The sequence below is a fragment of the Leptidea sinapis genome, chromosome 40, assembly GCF_905404315.1.
Source record: "Leptidea sinapis chromosome 40, ilLepSina1.1, whole genome shotgun sequence".
In the NCBI taxonomy this organism is placed as follows: domain Eukaryota; kingdom Metazoa; phylum Arthropoda; class Insecta; order Lepidoptera; family Pieridae; genus Leptidea; species Leptidea sinapis.
In genome coordinates, this window is record NC_066304.1 from 2601905 (window position 1) to 2616839 (window position 14935).

The 14935-nt window shown below is 33.8% G+C and overlaps 1 protein-coding gene across 2 annotated transcripts in view; it reads right to left on the reverse strand.

Annotated features, from left to right (window-relative positions):
- LOC126976347 (uncharacterized) overlaps nucleotides 1-14935 on the reverse strand; it is a 500519-nt gene that overhangs the window by 454128 nt on the left and 31456 nt on the right. The window contains exons 5-6 of one of the 2 annotated variants that reach the window (XM_050824647.1): nucleotides 9831-10050; nucleotides 7314-9188 (exon numbers count right to left, since the gene is read on the reverse strand). In XM_050824647.1, coding sequence (XP_050680604.1) covers nucleotides 9103-9188; nucleotides 9831-10050 — 306 coding nt within the window. In that variant the 3' untranslated portion in view covers nucleotides 7314-9102. Of the gene's footprint in view, nucleotides 1-7313; nucleotides 9189-9830; nucleotides 10051-14935 lie in introns of those variants that run through there. The other variant, XM_050824648.1, reaches the window with a different exon arrangement.

The window sequence follows — 14935 nt, forward strand, 5'->3', positions numbered from 1 at the left end:
TAATACAGCCATCAATTATACCAACGATTAATACCAAAGTGTCAGGTTTGCAACTTTTCATAAAGGTATATTTCTTCTTATATAGAAAAAGTAGTAGATGACCTGTGCTAATACTTCACACTCAATAAACACCAACACAGAAAGAATCTACCACAACTAATGTGATCAACTGTAGGAATCATGGTCAAGGCAAAACTGCAGATGTGGCGAGATAAAACTGTATCAGGTGGCTCATCCTTAAATCGTCTTTTTGCTTAACTTTGCATTAACAATATTATAACAGTTGAACAGTTTGTACTAATTAATCTTTTTTTTTTTAATATTTACTGTCTAATTTCTGTTCATAAGCTGAGAAACAGAGTTCGAATAATTAAATTTGATAAAGAATTACGTTACAACGTTTCGTCAAAAAATACCTTTGACGAGAAAGCATGTCACCTATCCAAATGTTTTGAGTTTTCTTTAGTGTTTATTCCGCCTATATTTGTCCTTAAACAAATCAATCAACAAAATCTGGCACGGGACACGGAGTCTCGTGCCAGAGTTAGGCGTTTCAACAACTCCTGAGGATGCCCCGTTTAGAGCCGTTCCACAAAGTAACGCCTACTTCAATAAAATCACTTCACCTGTTAGTAATCACCGCTGCCGATGCGTTCTTGCCACATAGCATAAACGAACAATAAGTTTCGCAGGGTCACAGACCAGCGGTAAGATCTACGATTTACTTGTTGTGCCCCTAAAATAAGGTGGTTCCAAAAAATACTCAAATGTTTGAACAGAAGCAAAACACCTACATTGATGTTGCTTGTAACTATTTTTCTTTATTATCCATTATTGGAGCGAAGTGCATTGTGCATTGTTAAGGAGTTCATATTTACATGTCATTGTTGGAACTCTATTTTGATGCAAATATTTCACAGTTCAAGTGTTAACTGTTATTTTAGTTATATTGTTCAATTGTTGCCGTATTGAATCTTTATTCAAATTTACAATATAAACAAGGATTTCGTAGTAGACTTAAGTGTTCCTTAATACTCATTTAAAAGTTCTCTCAAAGGAACTGTTTTACTTGACACTAGTGCTATTTAAAAATATATTATTTATTTATTTTTATTTATATATTTAGAAACAAACAGTCACATACATATTCAGGTTTACAAAGAAATGTTAGTACCAAATTAGACCTACAGTTTCCTTAAAATTAATATTTTATGACAATTAAGACTAAAGTACAGCAGAGAAAAATAAGTTATACAAAATAAAAATAAAAATAAAAATAAAAATAAAAATAAAAATAAAAAGAGGCACTAGTAAAAAAAATGTTAATAATAAACTAAGATTTACTAAATTACTTACTTACTTATTTACTAAATTATAAAAGAAAAAAAAATGTTGTGGTTAAACAGTTATAATCGTTCAAATCTCACTTTTTCTTAGCACAGTTAGTATATTCTTTTTAAAACTGGACAAGGTTTCTTTAAAAATATCTAAGTCAGCAAGTTTTCCATTAAGAAGTCGACAGGTCCGCCTTATATAACTATTTCCAGCATAGCATGTCCTACTTTTTTTAACTACGAACAAGGGTTTACTTCGACAAGTACGTATATTTCTTTTGGGGACTTGAAAACTAAGGGCCTGTAGGAGTAAACGAGCATCAATGTGGTTATTTACGATTTTATAAAGTAGCATTGCATCAAAAGAGTTTCGGCGATCACTTAATTTGACAATATTGTGAATATAACATGATTCAGCGTAGCTGGAGTACCTAGAATTACTATTATAATCGAGTGACTTTACAAATTTTTTTTGGAGTCTTTCGATTCGGTTGGTATGGATAGTATGGAAAGGATTCCAAACACTACAGGCATACTCGACGTGACTCCGAACGAAACTATTATATAAGATTTTATACGTGGAAGGCCTTTTAAATGGCTTTCCAACTCGTAAAATAAAACCTAACTGTTTATATGCTTTGCTGAACATTTTATCTATGTGAGGCAAAAAACTTAGCTTTGAATCCATGATAACTCCTAAATCACGCATTTGAGTAACTCTAGTCAATTTTTTATTACACAATTTGTAATTGAATATAACTGGTAATCGCTTTCTACTAAAAGTGATGACAAAACACTTATCGGAGTTAAAAAAAAGATGGTTGCTATAACAAAAAGATTCAAAGCTACTCAAATCTACTTGAAGAGAATTACAGTCTTCTAAATTTCTAATAACTCTAAAGATTTTTGTGTCGTCAGCATATAAAAGTAAGTTAGAATTTTTTATATAGTCACTAATATCGTTAATATATAATATAAATAGTAATGGTCCCAAATGGGACCCTTGTGGAACTCCAGAAGGAATAGATTTGTAACGCAACGTATAACCACCTAAGACAACAGCTTGATAACGATTCTCTATGTAGGATTGTATCCAACGAAAAAGATAACCGTGTATACCAAGTCGATAAAGCTTATGTAATAAGGTCTTATGGCATATTTTGTCAAAAGCTTTAGCAAAATCAGTGTACACAGCGTCTACCTATGCGTTATCATCCAAAGCATCGAGAATGAGTTCACTAAAACTAATTAAATTTGTGTCAACACTTCGACCTTTATAGAAACCATGTTGATGTGGAGTTATATGACGCCTTACAGCCCATGATAGTTGGTCTGTAACAATTTTTTCTAGTATTTTTCCAAATTGGCATAATTTTGATATAGGCCGATACTTGTCAATAAATTGGCTAATATCTCCTTTTGGTATCGGAGTGACCAGTGCCATTTTCCAAATGGCAGGGACACGGCCTTCCCTAAATGATTTCATAAATAAAATGCTGGATGAATACCATCCGGGCCAGCACCCTTGGCTACATTTACAGATTTAAGATATTTGTAGACAATATCTTTGGATATATGAATAGAATTTATATTAAAAATTGTATTGTTAGCCAAAGGAATTTCAGACAAGTTAAATGAATTTATGGTTGAGTTTTCGAAGACCGAATAAAAATGTTCGTTAAAGAAGTCGCATATTTGCTCACCATTTGAACTCGATCTGCCTTTATAGTACATAAGGTAAAGCAGTTTTTGATATTGTTGATTTAATATAGGACCAAAAGCACTTAGGTTGTTTGTGAATTTTTTCTTCAATATTATTAATGTAAGAATCATAACACTTTTTTTCTAGTTGTATTGCTCTTTTACGCAGTGACTTAAAGCATTCAAAATCTAATGGATTGTTACACGTTTTCCGCAGTTTATGATAATTTTGGTTAGTATTTAGCAATCGTCTGAGAGGTTTAGTATACCACGGAGGCTTATGGTGCGATGAACGTAGTGGACGTTGTGGAACAAATTTATTTATTAAATTGTTTAAAATTTTATAAAATTCAAGAATACACTCTTCTAAACTCAGAGGACTAAAAATATTACACCAATCTATAGCACAAAGCTCATTATTTATTTCCTGGTAGTTTGCATTATAAAAACAGTATACCTTACAAGGGGCTGGTTTCAGTGTGTGCATGTATGTCAGCCGTAACTCGAATTGAAGAGCTTTGTGGTAAGGGTCTTCACTTGTTAACGGAAAATCACTGGATGATACTATGCAACGTTCACTGCACAGGATTAAATCTAGTATACGTTTATTAGCATTAAAAATATTGTTACACTGATACATACCGGAGAAAGACATATATACGACCTTTAGTAACAATTATTGTCATGATGTTTAGTTTTTTTTTTTCAAAGAGGTTCCTATTAATATCAGCAGAATTAGCACTCATTCGATCACGCAATTAGTACTCATCCACAGTTATTATATTTGTTTTTACTATTTTATTGTAGATACTTAATTAATATTGTAACTAACATTTATGGATTTTCTGTCAGACTGACTAGTTTGTTGAATTAGGTCAGCTCACGAAATTTTTTATAACTATTTATTGTTTTGTGTTTATTACTGTTTTATTATATTATTATTTTCGTATGGTAACCTTTTATATAATATGTATAACATATATGTAGTATGGAAATCCGCTAGACCAACTGGGGTTCTCCGGAAGACCAGAGCACCTATGGCGCACGATTGCAGATCATAATATCACCTATGGGTGAACCTTTTACTGAGATGAACTGAAATAATTTTTCTTTCTTTCTATACTATGAATAATAATAATTGATATTTCTGTATTAAACACTGACTGATCACGAAGATGTGTATTACTTAGTCACCATTAAAAGACCGACAAAAGAACTTAGCGGGGAATCATAGAAAATAAATGTCTTTTACTTGGCAAGAGAGCAAAGTTACATACAGTAATAATGATAATAATAAAGTGGTAGATAGTTTACGGATCACCAGCTGTTGTTACAATATTTGTGGACTGTAAAAGAGGATTGATAAAGGACACAACGCACTAACCTGGAATATCACAGGGATTGCTGATGGTATGCTCGTGGGCAGATCTCTTGTTTGGGAACTGTGGGTTTTCTTCACAAATTCAAATTCAAATATTTTTATTCAAAATAGGATTCAAAATCACTTATTGAACGTCAAAATATTACCACCCATTCAATAGAGACTGCCTCAGACCTGAGAAGAATGGGCGCAAGAAACTCAGCGGTTTTTTTTAAATATAAAAATATGAATTACAAGGATATCGTACAATTAACATTTATAATTGAAGAGCCTGAGGGTTTTCGCTTTATTTCCAGTGGTGTCAATTAGAAAATCGTTTATGCTATAGTAGCCTTTCCCACACAAACGTTTTTAACAATTCTTTTAAATTTCGTAACTCATTTGTTTTGTACATTTTCTGGGATCATATTGTAGAAGCATATACATCGCCCAACAAAAGACTTACTCACTCGACCCAACCAAATACTTACTACACGTTCACACTACACTATAGGTACTTATTTATTAGTCGAAGCGCTACTACTATAATCTCATAGTAAAGAATGTAGCGGCGACCGAAAGGTGACTAATTCGTAATTAGTCACACCACCTTCCGTCGGATTTTATTTTATGAAAATAAGGGACGAGCAGGACGTTCAGCTGATGGTAATTGATACACCCTGCCCATTACAATGCCGTGCCGCTCAGGATTCTTAAAAAACCTCAAAAGTTCTGAGCGGCACTACAACTGCGCTCATCACCTTGAGAAATAAGATGTTAAGTCTCATTTGCCCAGCAATTTTACAAACTACGACACCCTTCAGACTGAAACACAGTAATGCTCGCTCTTTATTGCTTCACGGCAGAAATAGGCGCCGTTGTGGTACCCACAATCTAGCCAGCCTCCTGTGCAAAGGAGCCTTCCACTGGTAAAACTGTACTTTAGCATTATAATAACTGGCAAGTAGTTATCTCAAATAGTTCTTCCAGTATCTTATTATCTTATTATTATTATCAAAAGACTTCAAAAACTAACATTCTAAAGTGTAACGTCGTCTGCTACTTCAACACTCCGTCATGCTTCCAGATTGGTCTCATTTACAAGAAGTTCCAGTTCTCATGTTGAGATCTATCAGGAATAGATAGTTAACTGGCTTATGGTCAACAAGCTTGTGTCAATGTTATATTTTGTTTATTTTTAATTGTATCAGTATTCATGGCCAGAATAAGTATGTATATTATAATAGTGCGCTTTCGGGGAAGGGAAGATGAATGATTATGAATATTACTTAATTGACCCGAACAAATAGTAAGAAGAATTCCAAAAAGATATTCAATATAAAATTGCATTTTTTAATGGTTACCTCTTACACAAATATACTTTTAACTCAAGCTAAGCACAGCGCAAAGTTGCTACAGAGTTAAATTATTTTAATTCAGTTGGCTGTAACTAAACAATTTTTCAAGTTGTTAATTTTTTTTTTCCGATATTATGCCGTAATTATAACACCCGTGTCGTCGCCACGATTCCCATTTTCAAAATGAAACCCGTCAATTGATGCCTAACATAAAAAACTGATATTTGTTATTCTTCAACAAATATAACTCATGTTTCAATTGAATCATTATGTCACGTTCCGACGGAGCTACAAATTATTTGTATCAGTAATTCAGATAATGGGATCTGGGTGACAACAGATTATTGTGTTTCACTGTTGCTTGAAACTCCAACGAACACGACCCAACGATATAATGACATCAAATTATGGAATAATAAGTTTAATATTATCGTTACAATTTCATTTTTATATCAAGAAATGAAATTTTTCCTCTTACCCGTCGGAAGTTATTATTTAAAGCTTTCCAGAACCCTAAACGCTGTAGTATACACATACACCCAAAATTTACCAAATATGCATTTTTCGCAGCGGTAATTAAACTCGGACCATGTTTCTCGAACGGCAGTTCTTCTAAGTGCAAACTCTTGATTAAGGATTGGTCTCCGCTGTGCTCCATCTAGATACCGTCCTACCTAAGGACAAAAGCTTTCATATTACGGCAACCTTATTATATTGTATTGTGTATTGGCTATTAGTAAAGTTGCTTGTGTGCGTGATATCTTGACACTCAATGGCGTCTTTCAAGTTTTGTAACTTATATTATACGCTTTGTTTTATTTTACATTAAAATTATAAAAATATAAAATACTTTCTGATGATAATATGTTATCGAAGTGTCTATCTTATTTCTTGTAGTATTATTTTGCAAATGTTTACTACGTAACCCGGCATTTTAGTTTCAATTATAAGCAAAATTTAACAGAACATGTGGCACGTCAACGACACATATTGTTCGAGACTACCTCGAGTACGCCCACTTCGGCGTAGTATTAGTTGCCACGCTTTGTGGTATCTAGTTTGAGCGCAGCGGGGACCAATATTTAATCTAAGTTCCAACTACTTAGCTATTATGTCAAATTAGGTGTTTGTGTGTGTAATATAATCAATTGGAGCGTACATGTCATCTGTTAAGTTATTAATGCCGTTTATTATCATTCTCTCTTTCAATTAATAATACTAATCACGAGTTCAATTCACGAGTTCGAGTTCAAGAGCGCAATTCGTGCGAAATTATACCTAACCATTCCAAAATATTCAATAATGCATAACGTTAATGTTCTAGTTTTCACTTCTGCCGGCACTCCCAGAAATAATCTGTATTTTTGGCAAAATTGCTGGTACTTACTTTACTTTACTTCCGCTGATGGTTTACTTACCACTCACTACTGCCCAGAAAAGAATCATTTACATCAGAAGAATACTAAAGACACTAAAGATATGAGAAAGAAGTTTCAATAAAAACATCTATTTCTATATATTATATCATAGTTTATTTAATATAAATTTGACACTTCACCTTGACAAACAATCTCACACTGTCCAATAATACACAGCCATAGATTATTAAACTTAAACTAGTTTTCACGAGACTAAGCAGTGGTAAAATTGTGTACAATTTAATTACATAGTGTTGTGCTAGAAGGAATTAAAGTTATCGGCAAAACTCGTGGCACTGGCGAAATGAAAGAGCAGTATTACCAATATGCCGCGCTTGCTCACACTTTCATAAATAGTGATGCGATGTGATATTATCGTCAGTTAGTTAATAAAACAGCATCCGAGTTATAAATGTAACCCGAACGAGCGTAACAGCTCAGTCTTAACTTTCAGATTTCGTTTCAATAGATACTTTTTTACTTCCTTTCTTTACTTTTTACTCGAGAAATACTTTCAGTTTCGTGTGCCAGGAGCGTATTGTAAAATTACTGTTATTAATATTCATCCAGTATATTTCTTATTTTCTAATTACATATTCATTAATCTAACAATACTATTTAAATAAAAATTAATAAAATAAAATTTAAATAATATATTAAAATTTATTATCCATACTATTACTCCAACTGTTTATCTCAAAGAAGCAATCACAAAGGTGAAATTTAATGAGGATGATGGGTACAAGGAATAATTAAGCGAATACGTCTTTCGCTAATACCATGGAACTATTGTATAAAATAGTTTAAGGGTCTATCCTTAATGAAAAGTGTTACTATTTAGTATATTTCTCATAATTAATTTGCTGATAATGGTATATATACACCGAGGATGTAGAGGACTCTACTACGAGGAGTATCTCTCTACTTTTCAAACTCTCTGTGAGGCGGTAAAAAGAAAAGGCTACAGTTAGCAATGATATAATTAAAAATTTGTATCTACTTAAAAATATAATATTACAATAGAACTTTTATCGCCTTTTAAAATTTCTCTCAAACTTCTTAGAAAATAATTTTACTAAGAGCTTTAAAAAATATTACAGAACATTTTCTAGGTTTTCCAAAGGCCCTACCTACGTAACTAGTAAAAAACTATATCGCAAGAGTTTTGAGCAAATGAAACCTTTAAGGTTTTGAATCAAATTAAAATAATGAAATAAAATTTTGCCTTATTTTAAAATAATATATTATGTAATAGCAACCCCACTTACGGTTTTTATTCTATTTAGTTTAAGGAAATCTTGGCCATAAATAATTTGTAATTGATTGATTTTATTATTATTAATGCTCAGAAAACCATATAAAATTATTTGACAAAAAATTACATTAAATATTTAAAAAACATTTCGTACATTTATTATATAACTTAGCTGAAATTATTTGAGTGACCGCTTACATATTTTCTAACTACCCTCATCATGTCGAAGTGACAGCTGTCAATGCCCGACGGCTTATAGTCGAGAGTCCAAGTCAGATCACTGTAACGGAGAGGTGCTGTCTGTCACTTTGCAGTATGAAAACCCCCTCGTTCTATTGTTACGTCGTAGGTAACGCCTTTGATTCACATAATCTCATTTTAACGACCGTGACGAACTTCTACTAAGCTACGAGTGCCGTGCATCGAGCTGGAAATCAGGGATCGGAGGCAGGTAGAGGCGAGAAAATCTAAGGTTAGTGGTCACAAATTTATCATTGGCCTGATTTTGCACATTCAAGTAGGGCTTAAAGAGGACTCACATTAATTCCTCAAACAAATAATCAAATACAGTCCAATTAAATATAATTGTATAGAACAACAATGTAACAATTAAAAAATTTATGACTACATACTTGTTTTACGGTAATATCACCAGTAATTATTAATAATGCTCTCATCAGCTCAATATTACTGATAGTATCATGTTTACATTACTTAAAATTACTGACACTAGCATTAAATCTTGATATACAATCCGGGCACCTATAACAAAAAAAATAGAGAATTTAATTAATTCATAAGAGTCAAACGAATAAAAGTAGGAAAACTATCAGTAATGTTTATTGTAGACATTCTTAAAAACTAATACAATGGCTTATTTTGAGTCGATCTTTTATGGAAATACAGCTGAACAAATTTAAACAGAAATATCTAATATAAGAAACTCCTCCGATTGAAACGATTTCTATGAAATTTTGTGTACAAACCGGGTAGGTCTGAGAATCGACCAACATCTATTTTTTATACCCCTTAATGATAACTCACGCCAAAATTTTTTTTTTTTTCTTTTGATAAAATATTTATTTTTATTTGATAATGATTCAGAATTGAAAAATAGATGCAATCGCCCTTCTACGATCTTCTATTTTTGTATCGCAATCTTTATATTATTCTGTTCCATGCACAGATCCACAATAGGGTTGCAAGATGGCAATCGAATGCAATAATTATTGTAGTACGATAAATTTTATGTAAGCACGACATATTTGGTATTTGTTTTGGGAAATGTGACTGTAGCAAAAGTATATGAAAGAACAGGGATTATTACAGTTCAATAAAGAAAGCAAAGTTACATACAAATTCTAGCTTCTAAATGTGGGCCAAAGATAAGAAAGTAATACAAACCTCTGTTAGATACATATTTAGATAGATGAGTACGAGAGAACAAGGTCATGAGGACTGAAGTTTCTCGGATAACCGGCGGCTCGACACTGAGAACTGCCTCGCATCTCACTCGGAGGGCGCCAGTAACATCTGATGGCACGGAGAGTCTGAGAATACGCCACGAAGCTCGAAGACCCCCGGACTGAACTGCGCTTAGTTCAGTGCGATGCCATAGCTCAGGCTGATAAATGACAATTACACTTTAATAAAAAACAAAAGATACGCTTTAATAGAAAATAAAATTTGCAAACAAAATTTAATTAACGTTGCGGGGACTCGAACCCGCGACCTCTCGTGTTCCATGCGAACTGAATTAATGTTATATATTCAGTTATATGAGGAAGCTCATTGTCGCTCAGGGGGCGATGGAGAGGGCTTTGCTTGGAGTTTCCCTGCGAATCAGAAATGAGGATCCCGTGGGAGAACCAAAGTTACCGACATAGCCCAGTGGTTGCGAAACTGATGTGGCATTGGGCACGGCACATAGCTCGACGGATAGATGGTCGTTGGGGCAGTAAGGATCTCGAATACGTAGTGTAAGACGTAGTGTTGGTAGGTTCCTACAAGATGGACCGAAGATCTGGTCAAGATCGCCAGAGTAGGTTGGATGAGGGCAGCGCAGGACCGATCGTCATGGCGATCTTTGGGGGAGGCCTTTGTCCAGCAATGGACGTCTTCCGACTGAAATGTTGAATTCAGTTATAGTAAGATATGTTTCAACCCAGAAGCCTCTTTATTCGCACAACTAAATAAACATCCTCGCTGACTGGATGTGTCGTGTTCCTCTGCAGTGCGGTTTGCAAAGACTCCATGCGCTACAGAAATAAGAAATGAACTACCATGTGGGGTATTTATATTTCGATACGAATTCATTAAATGAATCTATATTGCTATATCTACCTAAAAAGCCGACAACGCTCCTGTGATTCCTGGTGTTGCAACATGATCAGCGGTGATAATCACTAGTCATTAACTAACCCGTACAGCCGTACTCTTGTGTAATACCTTATAAGAAAATCACAAGCCCTCAGAGATTTATATTTTTATATGAAAATAAGGGACGATACCAACAGGACGTTCAGCTGATGGTAATTGATACACCTTACCCATTTCAATGCAGTGCCATTCAGGATTCTTGAAAAACTCAAAAAATTCTGAGCGGCACTACAATGTCACCTTTGATGATGTTAAGTCTCATTTGCCCAGTAACTTTACTAGCTGCGACGCCCTTGAAACCGAAACACAATAAAATCTAATGACAACTAAAAATCTATCTAAATAACTTATACTAATCTCTAAATAGCACCTAACAAAGTTTTTCGATTCCACTTTAATTGATTTTCACGCTCACAAACGCACGATATTAAATACCTCGCCGCAAAGTTTACCTCTCCAAACATCAGTCGACTTTCCCTAATGATTTCTTGAGAATACTAAAGCAAGCTATTTCATTTCACATTATATCCCAGCACTTCGAATCCAAGCGAATAGGGCGCTTCACGTCACATAATAGCATCCAATTTATTGCAACAAAGACTTTACTATCAAGATGGGCTATAATGTCTTGTGCTCCTTGTAACTGAGATCTACATCTAAATCACTGTTATATGTTCTTAACGGCTTGTAACATTGGATTCATAGTAAGTCTCTTACATTGTCTCCTAATTTTTAATAAAAGGCCCTCCGTCTACTAAAATATTTATCCTTTTAACTTCTATGGTTTGTGCTGAATATGTTGCGCATGTAGTTTTTATTGTACAATATGTTATTTTTGAAAACAAAATTTATCAACAATTCGGGACTCGACTCTGCCAACTGAGCCAACCGTTCGAGTGACGTCATGTTCATAGATCATGTTCAACTCTCAGGTCTTGGCTTCATCTACAGGATCTTCTTTACAGTTGATAACCTGTTCAACCCCAATATTTGCATATTAGGAAAATTACTTGAGATGTCGCTCTCTCAAATCTAAACAATTTGTTATTTTTTTTATTCTAGCCAACAGATATGTTTGAAGCGTTTAGGCAAAAATCAATCATATATCGTGAACTTATAACTTATAATGTTATCACTTAAAAAAAATAGCAAATTGTTTACAAAATGTTTGTTATTTAACTTTATAATTATTTTTGTCTTATAAGAACCATCATATGACCACACATACCATCAATGTGACACGTAGATACATGGGCCCATTATTCCTCCTCTTCCATAACAAACAAAAACAAATGTAACAGTAAAAGCAATAAGTTTCCGTGTCACCAATTGTATTTTTTTAAGACAATAAGGGACGAGACGAACAGGACGTTCAGCTGATGGTAATTGATACGCCCTGCCCATTACAATGCAGTGCCGCTCTGGATTCTTGAAAATCCCGCGCTCGTCACCTTGAGTCATTAGATGTTAAGTCTCATTTGCCCAGTAATTTCACTAGCTACGGTGCCCTTCAGACTGAAACACAGTAATGCTTACACATAACTGCTTCACGGCAGAAACAGTCGCCGTTCCGGAACCCATAATCTAGCCGGCATCCTGCGCAAAGGAGCATCCCACTGGTAGAACCCACTTGTATCTAATAATAATGTAATACAAAGCAAACATCGATACACAAATGGAAATACAAAGCCAATAAAATAATAAGTAATAATTGTTTTCAATTTTACATTCATTATCATTAATAGATACAAAATAGCAATGAATTTCAAAAACCATATTCGTTGCGGAGTAAGCAATTAATCTACGAACAATGTTATATGGAACATAAGAGAAAAGCATTGTGTTGTAACAACAAGGCATTTTAAAAGGTCGTTATTGAAGATTTAGTATCGCTTGAACGTTAAGCCTCTAACAAAGAGACCCACTGGTAAACGAAACAAACGCTATATTAAATGCTTCTTTGGACTTGATATTTATTGGCAAATGTATCATTATGACCTAAGATTAAGGATTGGTCTCCACTGTTCTCCAACTAGAAACCCCACTAACCTAACAACAATAGCTTTTTTATTACGGCAACTATTACATGCTTGTGTGCGTGGCATCTTGACACTCAATGGCATCTTTCAAATTCTGTAACATATGCTTCGTGCTATTATACATAGAAATTAATAAAATACAAAATACTTACTGATGCTATGCAATCCCAGTGTCTTTCTTATTTCTTGTAGTATTATTTTTATAAAGTCTTACTAGTATTTTCTTTGATTAATTGTGAGTGTTACACATTTAAATAAAACACTTTTAAAGGCTGAAAACGCGTGTAATTGTAACATTTTACATTAGATGTCCCCCTGAAAACGAGATCTAGAAAGTTCTTGAAACGTGGGGTTAGCTAAAATAAAAATGTAACTACGCAAAAATCTAACGTAGAAACAGTTACAATTACACGCGTTTTAATCCTTTAAAAGTGTTTTATTTAAAAGCCAGTAAGACCCGTCATTTTAGTTTCAATTATTAACAAAGTTTAACAGAACATGTGGCAAGTCAACGTCACACATTGTTGGATACTGGCTTGAGTACGCCGTATTTAGGAGTATGTGAAAACAATATTACAATTACACGCGTTTTAATCGTTTAAAAAGTGTTTTATTAAACTAATAAACAATATTCTAAAAAAATATTTATCATGAAAAACTACAAAGTAATATTAACTGCAGTAAATAGCGTACTAAAACTTGGCAATTGTAATTTAAATCATACAATCACAATGTAATTAAATTTTTACTTAAACTTAACTTGTAATAAATTAGTTGTAATCTTAGATTAAGGATTGGTCTCCACTGCGCTCCAACTAGATACCGCAGGCGTAGTCGCAAAGTGCGGCAACAAATACTACGCCCAAGTAGACTCGGGCCAGTCTCGAACAGTGTGTGACGTTGACGTGCCACTTTTTCTGTTAAACTTTCCTAATAATTGAAACTTAAATGCCAGGTTGCGTAGTAAAAATAATACTACAAGAATTAAGAAAGACATCACATATCATCGGTAAGTATCTTGTATTTTATTAATTTCAATGTAAAATAACACGAAGCGTATGTTACAAAATTTGATAGATGTCATTGAGTGTCAAGATGCCACGCACAAATTCAAATATTTTTATTCAAAATAGGATTAAAAATCACTTATTGAACGTCAAAAACTACGACCCATACAAAAGAGACTGCCTCAGACCTGAGAAGAAAGGCCGCATCAAACTCAGCGGGCTTTTTTTTATAAAAATATGGAATACAATATTATATCGTACGATAAACATTTATAATTAAAGAGCCTGAGGGTGTTCGCTACATTCCCAGTCCGTGGTATCATTAAGAAAATCGTTTATGCTATCAGTAGTTTCACACGCAAACGTTTTTTAACAATTCTTTTAAATTTCGTAACACATTTGTTTTGTACATTTTCTGGGATCATATTGTAGAAGCATATACATCGCCCAATAAAAGACTTACTAAGACGACTTAACTGAGTAGTAGGCATAACAAGTTAATGTTTGTTCCTCGTGTTAACATTATGACTGTCACAGTTTCTAGCAAATTCTTCAGTGTGCTTATGAACATACAAATCATTATTGAGAATATATTGAGAAGTGACAGTCAGAATATTCACTTCTTTAAATTTTTCTCTTAATGATTCTTTAGGATCTAGGTTATAAATAGCGCGAATAGCCCTCTTCTGCAGCACGAAGATAGTATTAATATCGGCCGCACTGCCCCATAACAATATACCATAGCACATAATACTATGAAAATAACTAAAGCATACTAGTCGCGCCGTATCTGTCAGTTAACTGTCTAATTTTTTTTTACCGCATATTATGCTGCAGAACTAAGCCTATTCGCCAATCCTTCAATATGGGGCCCCATTGCAATTTGGAATCCAGAATGATGCCAAGAAATATAGTATATTCCACTGGTTTTACCACCTCTCCGTTTAAAAAATATTTGACCGGTCGTCGTAGAGATCTTTGGGGGAGGCCTTTGTCCAGCAATGGATGTCTTCTTGCTGATGAGCATGATGATACATTATGTTGTATATTAATATATTATATTTTGTATTCTATTATTACACAA